This window comes from Bos mutus, chromosome 2 (genome assembly GCF_027580195.1).
Source record: "Bos mutus isolate GX-2022 chromosome 2, NWIPB_WYAK_1.1, whole genome shotgun sequence".
Lineage (NCBI taxonomy): Eukaryota > Metazoa > Chordata > Mammalia > Artiodactyla > Bovidae > Bos > Bos mutus.
In genome coordinates, this window is record NC_091618.1 from 3,522,450 (window position 1) to 3,536,702 (window position 14,253).

The 14,253-nt window shown below is 47.7% G+C and overlaps 1 protein-coding gene across 1 annotated transcript; it reads right to left on the reverse strand.

Moving 5' to 3' along the window:
• Positions 1-3,739: 3,739 nt before the first annotated feature.
• On the reverse strand, positions 3,740-13,999 carry LOC102279020 (group IID secretory phospholipase A2). Its single transcript, XM_070381687.1, has 4 exons — positions 13,892-13,999; positions 12,154-12,335; positions 10,291-10,397; positions 3,740-4,040 (listed from the first exon to the last, which is right to left on the reverse strand). Exons 1-4 carry the CDS (start codon positions 13,997-13,999, stop codon positions 3,889-3,891), a joined length of 549 nt encoding a protein of 182 aa, XP_070237788.1. The 3' UTR covers positions 3,740-3,888.
• Between the last annotated feature and the right edge of the window lie 254 nt (positions 14,000-14,253).

Consider the following 14,253-nt stretch of genomic DNA (forward strand, 5'->3'; position numbering starts at 1 on the left):
AATGGTCATCTAAGTTAAATTCACCCATTCCAGTCCATTTTAGTTCGCTAATTCCTAGAATGTCGACATTCACTCTTGCTATCTCTTTTTTGACCACTTCCAGTTTGCCTTGATTCATGGATCTGACATTCTAGGTTCCTATGCAATATTGCTCTTTATAGCATCGGACCTTGCTTCTATCACCAGTCACATCCACAGCTGGGTATTCTTTTTGCTTTGACTCCATCCCTTCATTCTTTCTGGAGTTATTTCTCCACTGATCTCCAGTAGTATGTCCCTTCTCAGGGGTAAATAAATCCTGAGGAATCTAAAGCAATCAGGGTAATCCCATCGTCTGGGGCCACCATGGTTTAGGTCTTGAGCAGGAGGTCTGCTGGATGGTGGTTGTGGTAGGGCATATTAAAGAGACAAGGAACAGACAGCGTCTTCTCTGCTGGAGGTCTGGCTTAAGGTCTGGACAACAGCTGCTATCTTAGAGGTAGGAGGCAAGCCGCCCAGAGGGCAAAGACAGCCCAGGGAGGATGGCCAGGAAAGAAACCAGAGCTGATGACATCATCAAGTCACTAAAGGGCCACCTTCCTCCTAGACATCTTGTCACTCGTTGCTGAAACTCACTGAGTCACAGTTTGGGGCTGGAAAGCTTCCTGACTGGCGTGAATGGGAGGGGGTGCCAGGGAGCAGAGCAGGAAGAATTGCAGTGGAAGTAGCATCCTGACTCTGGGTTCTGTTGGTTGAGGGCTCTCTGGAGGTTCCTGTTCCCATTCTCAGCCTCAGGGGGCTCCATTGTAAAATGGGGATAATAACGTCCTTATCTGCCAACACTGGTACTGTCACAAGGCCACAGAGTTTGCGAGCTCTGATGAGTCAGTGAAGGTACCAGCTCTTGACAATGTGTCTTGAATAGACCTCATGTGTCACAATCTAACATATACAGGTTCCATGCAGAAAGGAGAGAAGAAGTGGGTGGAAAGAGGGGGTTTCAGGTTTCAGGTTTGGTCTCTGTATAAGACCACCACCCAGGTGCCTTAGCGGTAAAGAATCTGCCTGCCAGTGCAGGAGACCCGGGTTCCATCCCTGGGTTGGGACATTCCCCTGGAGAAAAGAAATGGTAACTGACTCCAGTATGCTTGCCTGGGAAACTCCATGGACAGAGGAGCCTGGTGGGCTGCAGTCCAAGGGGTCACAAACAGTCAGACAGGACTTAGTGACTCAACAAGTACCAGTTAATTTCAAAAGAGAAATTACTATGTGTCAGGCATTGTGCTAAGAGCTTAACATGCATTAACCTTATTTAGTACAGTGGCCTCAACTTATTTTCTTATTTCCATATAACTTCACACACAAGGAAATCTAGCTTTTTCATATAAGCTCATAAGGCTGATCAGTAGTATAATGACATTTTTTTCTTTTGGCTGCACTTCCGTTATGACTAACCTAGACAGCATATTAAAAAGCAGAGACATTTCTTTGCCAAAAAAGGTCCATTTCATCAAGGCTATGGTTTTTCCAGTACTCATGTATGGATATGAGAGTTGGACTGTAAAGAAAGCTGAGTGCCGAAGAACTGATGCTTTTGAACTGTGGTGTTGGAGTAGACTCTTAAGAGTCCCTTGAACTGCAAGGAGATCCAACCAGTCCATCCTAAAGGAAATCAATGCTGAATATTCTTAGAATGACTGATGTTCAAGCTGAAACTCCAATAATTTGGCCATCTCATGTGAAGAGCTGACTCGTTGGAAAAGACCCTGATGCTGGGAAAGATTGAAGGTTGGGGAAAAAGGGGATGACAGAAGATGAGATGGTTGGATGGCATCACTGACTCAATGGACATGAGTTTGAGTAAGCTCTGGAAGTTGGTGATGGACAGGGAAGCCTGGCATGCTGCCATCCATGGGGTCGCAAAGAGTCGGACACAACTGAGCAAATCAACTGGACTGAACTGCACAGCTTTTGGGATCTTAGTTCCCCAAACAGGGATCGAACCTGGGCCCTTGGCAGTAAAGGTGCAGAGTTCTAGCCACTGGACTGCCAATAAAGACCTTGGAATCTGAACCTGGCACCCATAGTTCTTAGCCTCTACTATGCTCTCTGGCATGAGCCTCTGAGGTTCACGCAGAAGGAAAACCACTCGGTCAGCTCTTTCACCGAAGTGTGTCACAGCCCAGATGGTGTGGGTGGTCCAGGTGCCCCGGCCATGTAGCTGATCCTTTATGAATGACAGGTGGGACTTCTTGTAAGAATATATTCACCATCTATCCATTCATCCAATGAAGGCAGATTCCCTAACTGCCAAGCCTGGGACGAGAATTCTTGGGCAAGGGAATGATTTATTGAGGAAATGCCTTAAGGAGAAACCTGTAGGAGAAAGAGGAAAACAGGGCAGGCCAGGGCACAGATCCAGACATCTAGGCTGAGCCCAGGAGGAGCCCTGGGGCACGCCGTGTACGACCCAGATGGCCTTGCATCAGGCGGGGAGAGGGCAGTTATGCCCTCCACAGTGTCATTCTCCCAATTCACTGGTTAGAGGTGGGCGAGGAGAGGTGGGTGATGGGTAGGGTGGCACCCAGCAGCCTGGGGGCAATCCTCAAGAGAAGGAGGCCGAAGTGCGCACTTGGCAGCTGACCCCTGGGTTGGGGACCTGGGCCAAGAGGGGATCTGGGTGGGGCCTGAACACCACCTGCCCCCATCTCCATCTCTTCTCTGGGGGCTCTTTGATTCCAAAGCATTGACTGCACACCTATCACCTGGGGGAGCAGAGGAAGCAGAGATGAGAGTGAAGCGAACTCCACCCTCCCGGAGCTCCAGTCTGCTCAGAGCGGCCCAGACAATCACACACCACTCAAGTGGGAGCTCGGCAAGGTGAAGACCCGTAAAGTGCTGCGGGAACTTGAGGGCGGGACTGAGCCCTTGGAACTGGAGAGGAATCGGCCGGAGAAGACTTCTGTAGGAAGGGGTCCTTGGACCCTGAGGAGCCTCGGGTGGGCTTAGCTACCTGGGGGACAGCAGGCCAGCGGAGCATCGATGCAGAAGTCCAGGTTGAGCAAATGCCTGGCAGTCAGAGAGGAAAGAGTGCCCGGAAGTCCCATGGCCTGCAGACCTGGAGTCCAGGGAGCTTGGTCTAGTCCTTGCCTCAAAAAGTATTTACTGAATCCCTCTTGGTTCGGGGTACTGCTTTGGGCACCAGAGTCCAAGACAAGCATTAGCCAAGTCTGCAAGGGTCCCCAAGGCTCCAAGGGAGAGGGACACAGTGCCAGGTAGTAACGGGTCCCAGACACCCTGCCTGCAGCCCCCTGCCCCGTCCTGGATGTGCAGAGCCTTGGGGTTGTGGGTTTTTTTTTTTTTTAATTTCTTTATAATTGGAGGATAATTGTTTTATAATATTGTGTTGGTTTCTGCCACACATCAGCATGAATCAGCCATAAGTACACATGTGTCCTGTGATGACTGGAGGGGTGGGATGGAGTGGGAAGCAGGACTCGGGGCCTTGGGGTTTGAAGAAGCAGAGTCCCATGGACAGAAAGATCCATATCACCCTTTACAGAGGCCACTCTGGCAGCTGCTTGGATGGTGTTTTAGGGGCAGGGGGAACCTGGAGGGGCCTGGTGAGTGGTCATGAAGGGAGAACCTGCTTGCCCCGCCCCTAGACCCTTCCTCCAGTACCCACCGCTTTGCCCCAAACACACACACCCCCTGTCGGCTCCCTGGCCTTGGTTTTTCCTAAGATCTCATTCCACCCTCAGAGGAGACAGTTGGGGAGATTCAGAAGGTCCAAGAGGCAAGTGGTAGCTAGGGGTGAGGCCAAGCCCCTTCCTCTTCCAGGAGTGCTTTAAAGGCTCCAGGCGGGAGTCGGGGCTGTGGCCAGTGGTCCTGGGGGGCCTTCCCCAGAGCTCAAGATGAAGGGGGACAGGCTAGAGTCTCGCCCTCACATCTGGACAGATGACGCAGGTGATTCTTGTAGGTGTTCAGGTTCCGCTGCAGGCAGAAGGCCAACGTCTTGTCACAGGCGCACAGCTGCTGCTCACACCAGCTCCCCTTGGTGGCTGTGAGGGAGTGAAGGAGGGCACTTAAGTGGTCTGCCCCTTCCCGTGGTAGGGTGGGTCGTTGCCCCTGGAGGGGAGCTGCTGAAGGCAGCTCAGCCCTCATCCACCCTTTGGTGCCCTTCCCGGGTCCTTGGACTCTGGCTCTGTGACCTTGGGCATGGGGTGTGACCTCCCTTTGTGCCATTGGTCCTTCGTTCATTCATCCGTTCAGTAAGCAACTGAGCACCTATCCTTCGGGAGTCCCAGGAGGGAGAGGAGAACAGAATGGACACCCGAGTTCACACTCCCCTGGGGCGGGGCGGGGGTGGGCAAATGTCAGAGAAGCGTGTGGTCGTTGTTGTTCAGTGGCTCAGTCCTGTCTGACTCTTTGTGACCCCACGGATGACAGCATGCCAGGCCTCCCTGCCCTTCACAGAAGTGAGTGCAACTGTGCTTACCCGGAAGTAAGGAACAAGGCAGGGGCTCTGAGCTGGTGACTGATGGGACTGACTGAGTGTCAAAAGCCATTTGAGCTGAGATCAGAAGAGTGAGCTGTTGCTCCTACTCTGGAAAGCCAGGGTGGAGGAGACGGATTGTTCCTGGCAGAAGGAACATCATGTGCCAAGACCTTGAGGAAAGACGGACCATGGTGCTTCAGTTTCACCATCTGTCAAATGGGGATAAGAGAGCCGGACCTACTGCTTAGCGTGGGGACCTCTGCTCAGTATTTTGTAATAATCTATAAGGGATAAGAATCTGAAAAAGAATATGTATACACACACACACACACACACACACACACATATATTCAGATTAAAATAAGAAGGCAAAGCCTTTAGCACATAGTAAGTGGTCAATAAATGTTGGCCATTTCAGTTGTTGCCACTAAGTTCTCAGTTGACAGGGACAGCTGGTGATCCCATTCAGCTTCCAGCCCCGGGACTTGCTGCCTTTCTCCGTGCGTGGACCCTGCGGCTTGGTGACCTGGGTTACAGCTCAGGCTTTCTCATTTGTAGCTGTGTGACCCTGAGCAAACAGTGCACTCTAGTTTCAGTTTTCTTGTCAGTAAAATGGAGATCAGGGCTTCCCACGTGGCTCAGAATTTGCCTGCCAAGCAGGACACATGGGTTCAAGTACTGGGTCAGGAAAATCCTCTGAGGAAGGAAATGGCAACACACTCCAGTATTTTTGCCTGGCAATTCCCATGGACAGAGGAGATGGGCTGGTCACACTTCATGGGGTTGCGAAGAGTAAGATGTGACTTAGTGACCAACAACAACAAGAAAATGATCACCAGAGTGGTGCTGCCTTCTCTCTGGGCTACTCTAAGAGCCCGGGAAGATGAAAAAATGAGCAGTAACCTCAGTAACTCAATGAAACTAAGCCATGCCGTGTGGGGCCACCAAAGATGGACAGGTCACAGTGGAGACGTCTGACAGAATGTGGTCCCTGGAGAAGGAAATGGAAAACCACTTCAGTATTCTTGCCTTGAGAACCCCATGAACAGTATGAAAAGGCAAAAAGATAGGACACTGAAAGATGAACTCCCCAGGTCAGTAGGTGCCCAATATGCTACTGGAGATCAATGGAGAAATAACTCCAGAAAGAATGAAGGGATGGAGTCAAAGCAAAAACAACACCCATTTATGGATGGGACTGGTGATAGAAGCAAGATTTGATGCTGTAAAGAGCAATATTGCATAGGAACCTGGAATGTTAGGTCCATGAATCAAGGCAAATTGGAAGTGGTCAAACAGGAGATGGCAAGAGTGAATGTCGACATTCTAGGAATTAGCGAACTAAAATGGACTGGAATGGGTGAATTTAACTCAGATGACAATTATGTCTACTACTGTGGGCAGGAATCCTTAGAAGAAATGGAGTAGCCATCATGGTCAACAAAAGAGTCCGAAATGCAGTACTTGGATGCAATCTCAAAAATGACAGAATGATCTCTCTTCGTTTCTAAGGGAAACCATTCAATATCACGGTAATCCAAATCTATGCCCCAACCAGTAAAAATGAAGAAGCTGAAGTTGAACGGTTCTATGAAGACCTATAAGACCTTCTAGAACTAACACTGAAAAAAGGTGTCCTTTTCATTAAAGGGATTGGAACACAAAAGTAGGAAGTCAAGAAACACCTGGAGTAACAGGCAAATTTGGCCTTGGAGTACAGAATGAAGCAGGGCAAAGGCTAATAGAGTTCTGCCAAGAGAACACACTGGTCACAGCAAAACCCTCTTCCAACAACACAAGAGAAGACTTTACACATGGACATCACCAGATGGTCAACACTGAAATCAGATTGATTATATTCTTTGCAGCCAAAGATGGAGAAGCTCTATACAGTCAGCAAAAACAAGACTGGGAGCTGACCGTGGCTCAGATCATGAACTCCTTATTGACAAATTCAGACTGAAATTGAAGAAAGTGGAGAAAACCACTAGACCATTCAGGTATTACCTTAATAAAATCCCTTATGGCTGTACAGTGGAACTGAGAAATAGATTTAAGGGACTAGATCTGATAGACAAAGTGCCTGATGAACTATGGATGGAGATTCGTGACACTGTACAGGAGGCAGGAATCAAGACCCATTCCCAAGAAAAAGAAATGCAAAAAAAAGCAAAATGGCTGTCTGAGGAGGCCTTACAAATAGCTATGAAAAGAAGGGAAGCAAAAAGCAAAGGAGAAAATGCCAGGAGCCAGCACGGGAGTCCCCACCCATGATAAAGTCATGCGGGAGAGCTTTGATGGGCAAAGCAAGTCAGAGCTCAAGGCCAACCCCGACCCCCCCTACCATCTGCCTGAGCGTCTATCCCCAAACCAGAATCTGTTTGTTTTACTATTTCACGACCTTCACCAATTCTTCTGACATTAATGGGGGGCTATCCCCAACCACCTTTCTCTGAGGAAAATTAACTTAGAACTCTAGTTAATAATTCTCCTGGGCATAATAGGAGTGTTTCAATTCAGACCCCTCTGATGACTTTCTAGCTTGCCTGACAGGTTTGTTCGGACTCCTGCAGCTACACATGTGATTATTCACAGCCTCCCAACCATGAGAGGCACGGGAAGCTTAAGATAGTCTAAGAATGCAGAGCTTCTCAGAGAGTTAAGATTGTTAGAATAAAACTAGTAGAGGATTTCTTTGTTGAGCTAATGCTTGCTGCCAAGTTTCCCTATCCCTTACCTACTGTGTCCCTGGGAGTGTATTGATTAATATAGTTGGTGTATAGAAATGTAAGTAGTAGTTTTAATGTTTGTAACCTTGGACCCTTGAGTTAATTCTTTTCTTGTTATAGCCCACCACACTTTTGCCCTATAGGAATGCAACTTTATCTAATGCTTTCAGAGGGTGGCACCTGACTTTAGAATAATCACCTTTAGAGAAAAATAAGTTTTCTGAAGAAAGGGTCATAAAATGTTAACAGGCCTCCTGGCCAGAAGATGATGTAAATCACCTAAAGCTTTTGCATATAATAAGTTTTCAGAAAGAAAGCCTGGCTTCAATAAGGATCAAGGACTGCTGACCTTGCAAGACTCTACCCACCATCCCCCCTCCCTCCCCCGCCATTATCCTCTATGCACAACTTAAGGTATAAAAACTACTTTGGAAAATAAAGTGTGGGCCTTGCTCACCGAAGCTTGGTCTCCCCGTGTCATTCATTCTCTTTCCTTTTCCTTTTCAGGCTGATATTCCTTGGAGCGCAGGGGCCCTCTGCATTTATTTTCCTGACTGGGCTTCTAAGACCCACTTGAGAAGGTGCCTAAGGTGGGGCACCCTCTGCGATTCGAGAGGGTGCCTGCAGCCTACGTGAACAGAGCAAGTCCTGTGCTGGGGCTTTATTGGTTTTCTGTGTAAACCAAGGAATATCAGCCTCTTTTCTCTCCTCTATTTTCTTAACTGCAAAATTCTTTCCTTATCTCTTTCTCTACTTCTATCCTTTTCGCCAACGCCGTCCTCCCGAGGGAATCCCTGGATCCAGCCTGGGCTGGACCCCGGCAAGAAAAGGAAAGATATACCCATTTGAATGCAGAGTTCCAAAGAACAGCAAGAAGAGATAAGAAAGCCTTCCTCAGCAATCAACACAAAGAAATAGAGGAAAACAATAGAATGAGAAAGACTAGAGACCTCTTCAAGAAAATTAGAGATACCAAGGGAACCGTTCATGCAAAGATGGGCTCAATAAAGGACAGAAATGGTAGGGACCTAACAGAAGCAGAAGATATTAAGAAGAGGTGGCAAGAATACACAGAAGAACTGTACAAAAAAATGTTCACGACCCAGATAATCACGATGGTGTGATCACTCACCCAGAGCCACACATCCGGGAATGTGAAGTCAAATGGGCCTTAGGAAGCATCACTATGAACAAAGCTAGTGGAGGTGATGGAAATAGAGTTGAGCTATTTCAAATCCTGAAAGATGATGCTGTGAAAGTGCTTCCCTCAATATACCAGCAAATTTGGGAAACACAGCAGTGGCCCCAGGACTGGAAAAGGTCACTTTTCATTCCAATCTCAAACAAAGGCAATGCCAAAGAATGCTCAAACTACCACACAATTGCACTCATCTCACATGCTAGTAAAGTAATGCTCTAAATTCTCCAAGCCAGGCTTCAGCAATACATGAACTGTGAACTTCTAGATGTTCAAGCTGGTTTTCGAAAAGGCAGAGGAACCAGCGATCAAATTGCCAACATCTGCTGGATCATCAAAAAAACAAGAGAATGCCAAAAAAACATCTATTTCTGCTTTATTGACTATGACAAAGACTTTGATTGCATGGATCATAATAAACTGTGGAAATTCTGAAAGAGATGGGAATGCCACGCCACCTGACCTGCCTCTTGAGAAACCTATATGCAGGTCAGGAAGCAAGAGTTAGAACTGGACATGAACAATAGACTGGTTCCAGATAGGAAAAGGAGTATGTCAAGGCTGTATATTGTCACCCTGCTTATTTAACTTCTATGCAGAGTACATCATGAGAAACGCTGGGCGGGAGGAAGCACAAGCTGGAATCAAGATTGCCGGGAGAATTATCAATAACCTCAGATATGCAGATGGTACCACCCTTATGGCAGAAAGTGAAGGAGAACTAAAGAGCCTCTTGATGAAGGTGAAAGAGGAGAGTGAAAAAGTTGGCTTAAAGCTCAGCTATCAGAAAACTAAAATCATGGCATCCAGTGCCATCACTTCATGGGAAATAGATGGGGAAACAGTGGAAACAGTGGCTGACTTAATTTTTCTGGGCTCCCAAATCACTGCAGATGGTGATTGCAGCCATGAAATTAAAAGATGCTTACTCCTTGGAATAAAAGTTATGACCAACCTAGACAACATATTGAAAACCAGAGACATTACTTTGCCAACAAAGGTCCATCTAGTCAAGGCTACGGTTTTTCCAGTGGTCATGTATGGATGTGAGAGTTGGACTATAAAGAAAGCTGAGCACAGAAGACTTGATGCTTTTGAACTGTGGTGTTGGAGAAGACTCTTGAGAGTCACTTGGACTGCAAGGAGATCCAACCAGTCCATCCTAAACGAAATCAGTCCTGAATATTCATTGGAAGGACTGATGCTGAAGCTGAAACTCCAAACTGTGGCCACCTGATATGTAGAACTGACTCATTGAAAAGACCCTGATGCTGGGAAAGATTGAAGGCAGGAGGAGAAGGGGATGACAGAGGATGAGATGGTTGGATGGCATCACCTACTCAATGGACTTGAGTTTGAGTAAACTCCAGAAGTTGGTGATGGACAGCGAGGCCAGGTGTGCTGCGGTTCATGGGGTCACAAAGAGTCAGACATGACTGAGTGACTGAACTGAACTGAACCTTGGTAGCCTGAGTGATTATTCAAGCATGCATCTGCAGGGCACCTTATGTCTCCTCCTATTTTAGTTTTTAAATTAACTTTATGGAGCAGAATGCTGTTATCCTGAGTTTCCAGAGGAGGATCCTGAGGTTCAGAGAAGTTAAGCAAAGTGTTCAAGGTCACACAGCTGGTCGGTGGTGGGTCTGGGATCTAAGCTGAGGTCTGGCAGCCTTCCAGATCCTAAAGGGGTCAAAGTCCCTATGGGACCTCTCCGTACTTCTACCCCTGTTGCTGCCTCTCCTTCACAGCCCAGATATTGAACTGGATATATGAGAAAAACAGAGAGGCTGAGCAGCTTGTGCTTTGTCACACAGCATACGAAAGCAATGTGTGTGGTAACTCCTTTGCTCAGCCTCCTACTCCAACCCTGAGGTCCAGGCACTCACAACACTGGACATTCCCCTGGGAAAAGGTGTAGTCATAGTGGTCGTAGAGGTAGTCACAGTTGTGGGGTGTCAGGTAACCGTAGCAGCAGTTGTGGTCATAGCAGCACCTGGCAGGAGAGGACAGGAGGTAGGTGAGTCCTTGGCTGACTTGAGTCTCATGTTGCCCCTGCCCCAGAGCAGAAACTGCGTGTCCACCTCGGAAGTCAAGGCCTGCAGGGTCTAGTCTTCTTTCTAGCTAAAACTTCTCGAGTGCTTCCTGTGTACCAGGTGGTGGTTTAGTCTCTAAGGAGTGTCTGACTCTTGTGACCCCATGGACTGTAGCCCGCCAGGCTCCTCTGTCCATATGATTCTCTAGGCAAGAATACTGGAGTGGGTTGCCATTTCCTTCTCCAGGGGCTCTTCCTGACCCAGGAATCGAACCCGGGTCTCCAGCATTGCAGGAAGATTGTTCATCATCTGAACTATGAGGAAGATTCCCTCCTGTGTACCAGGCACCTGCTCTACCTAGGAATTCTCTCTTAATCCTTTTGGCCGCTCTGGGATAGAGGTACTAGCATTATCCCCATTGCATAAATGAGGAAACTGAGGCTCTGGGAGGTCAGGCCACATGCCCAGGATCATACAGCCTGTATGTGGCAGGTGAAGGTGCTGGCCTCGGGCCTGGCTGGCTCTCATCCCTCCTCTGGCAGATCCCTGGGTTGCTGTGAAAACCAATGAGATCATGGCAAAATGAAGTGGGACTTTTTCAAAAACAATGTTCAACGGCAATGGGAAGTGTTTGTGGCTCTTCTAACTAGTTTGGGGTTGAGGGTGCAAGGCAGACTTCAGAAAGTCTGGGGAACCCTCCAGAAGGGCTGGGGCTGGATCGGAGCTCAGCAGAGTTCCTAGCAGGGAAAAACATGAGACCATTCAGGTAAGACCTAAATCAAATCCCTTGTGATTGTACAGTGGAGGTGATTAATAGATTCAAGGGATTAGATCTGATAGACAGAGTGTCTTGAAGAACAGCTATGGACTGAGGTTTGGAACATTATACAGGAGGTGGTAACCAAAATCATCCCAAAGAAAAAAATATGTAAGAAAGTAAAATAGTTGTCTGAGGATACCTTACAAATAGCTGAGAAAAGAAGAGAAGCGAAAGGCAAAAGACAAAGGGAAAGATATTTCCAAATCAATGCAGAGTTCCAGAGAAGAGCACGGAGAGATAAGAAAGCCTTCCTCAGTGATCAGTGCAAAGAAATAGAGGAAAACAGTACATTGGGAAGGACTAGAGATCTTGCCAACAAAATTGGAGACACCATGGGAATATTTCATGCAAAGATGGGCACAATAAAGGACAGAAATGGTATGGACCTAACAGAAGTGAAAGAGATTAAGAAGACGTGGCAAGAATACACAGAAGAACTATACAAAAAAGGACTTAATAACCTGGATAACCACCATAGTGTGATCACTGACCTACAGCCAGACATCCTGTTGTGTGACGTCAAGCAGGCCTTAGGAAGCTTTACTAGAAACAAAGCTATTGGAAGTGATGGAATTCCAGTTGAGCTCTTTCAAACCCTAAAAGATGATGCTGTAAAAGTACTACACTCAATAAGGCAGGGAAATTTGGAAAACAGCAGTAGCCACAGGACTGAAAAAGTCAGGTTTCGTTCTGATCCCAAGGAAAGGCAATGCCGAAGAATGTTCAAACTACTGCACAATTGTGCTCGCTTCACATGCTAGCAAGGTAATGCTCAAACTCCTTCAGGCTAGGCTTCAACAGCACATGGCACCAAATGAATAAATGGATGGAGAAGAAGCAGGAGGGGAAAAGGGAGGGTCCCTGGGGAGAGGCAGAGCACGATTGGGAGGCATTACCAGTCTGTGGCATCTCTGGGTAGGCCTTGGCCACCAATTCCGCAGTAACAGCCATAGGATGAATAGAAGAAGATGGGGATCTTCCCCGTCACTTGTCTGACCATCTCATTCAGGTCCAGTATGTCGGCCTTGGCTGGAGCCACACCTGCCAAGGAGCCCAGCCGCAAGGAGAGGACGTGAGTCTCAGGGAGTCCAGGGGCTGCAGGCCTGGCACCTCTGCTCTGCCTGGGCCAAACCAATGACCTTGGATAATAAAGTAACAACAAACACTACGGCTATTGGAAATATAATGACACTTGGTAATTGATTACCGTGGATCTTTTCATGTGGAGACCTACTGACTTCTTCCTTTCCATGAGAGACTCTTTTTTTTTTAATCCTTTTATTTTGGTTAATTCTTGACGTAGAGAAAAGTTGCCAAGATCATATAAAGAGATCTCATACACCTCCCCATTCAGTTTCCTCTCATCATGGTATATGTATGAAAACTAAGAAGCCAGTATTGGAACCATAAATGCTGTTTTTAATCTCCATTTTAGGGATGAACACACTGAGGCTCAGTAACTTGTTCCAGGTCATGGTAGCTGGTAAACAGAGGAGCAGGATTAAAGCCCAGGGCAGTCTGGTTCTGCTCTGTCTCTGGGTCACATTCTGTAGTAGGAAGACACTCCCCCCACCACCCCCGACTCCCACCACAGCCCACAGGGAATCCACGCATTAAACAGTATGTGTGGGGGCTTCCCTGGTGGCTCAGTGGTAAAGAATCCTCCTGCCAGTGCAGGAGACACAAGTTCAATCCCTGGTCCAGGAAGAGCCCACGTGCCGAGGAGCAGCTAAGCCCGTGCGCCACAGCTGTCGTGCCTGGGAGCCACAACTACAGAGCCCACGTGCTGCAGTTACTGAAACCTACGCCCCCTAGAACCTTCCTTCCACAACAAGAGAACCCCCCGTGCTGAGAAGCCCACACACCGCTACTAGAGAGAAACCTCACCCAGCAACGGAGACCCATCACTCCCAGAAATAAATTAAATTAAATAAAATCATTTTTTTAAAAAAGCCTCTTGAAAAAACTATGCATGGCTCTTCTGGGAAGCAGCGTGATTTAGAAATCAGTTTTTCATGAATATTTTTCACTTCAGTCATAATATCTGCTGGTGAGAATTGATCATAAAGGAAATTCATTTTATTGGGAGAGAGGAATGCATTATATTGAGTTAGGAGAAATAAAATATGTTAATCCAGTGAGTTCAGGAAAGAATTTGGGAGAAACAGATGAGATGCGAAAGGGACTGGGATGTACCTGTGTGCAACCTCAGGAGATTACCAAGAACACAGATGGAGCCCAGAGTCTCAGACAGACTGGGCTAGGGAGGCCCCTTCGGGTGACCCTAGTTTTGGAAGCTCACCCCCCACCCTCAAGTAAATGGTGTTATAATGAAGCTCTCAAATAAAGTGAGTAATAAGCAGGGGAGAGCCCTAAACTAGGGAAAGCTGGGGCTGGGATGAACTCATGCAGTGGGCCGGGGGTGCCATCAGAAGCAGGGTGCTTGCCTTGTGAAGAAAGTGATAGTTACTCAGTGGTGCCCAACTCTTTGCAACCCATGGACTGTAGCCTGCTAGGCTCCTCTGTCCATGGGATGCTCCAGGAAAGAATACTGGAGTGGATAGCATTGTGTTCTCCAGGGGATCTTCCCGACCCTGGGATCGGATCTGGGTCCATTTCAGGCAGATGCTTTACTGTCTGAGCCACCAGGGCTGCAGCTAGACGGTGACTGGTAGAGTCTGGACTCGCAGGTGGGTCGTGTCCCAGTGTGTGGAAGTCCACATTGCCACTCTCGTCTGCCATGTTGGCTCTAGCTGTGCAGATGTTAAGAGACATTACTAATTTTGACTGTGCTGAGGAACGGCCCCAGGCCCCTTGGAACCCCAGATTTGGTGATAAGGCCCCAGAAACAGCCCACGGCCAAGAGAGTTAATGTGCACCCAGTAGGCCAGCCAGGGATCTGAATTCAGAATCTCACCTTTTTGCTGAGCCTCCATCCCCTTGTGCACCCCAAGTTTAGACCTTTCTATTCCAGTTTAGAAGTAGCCACACTAATT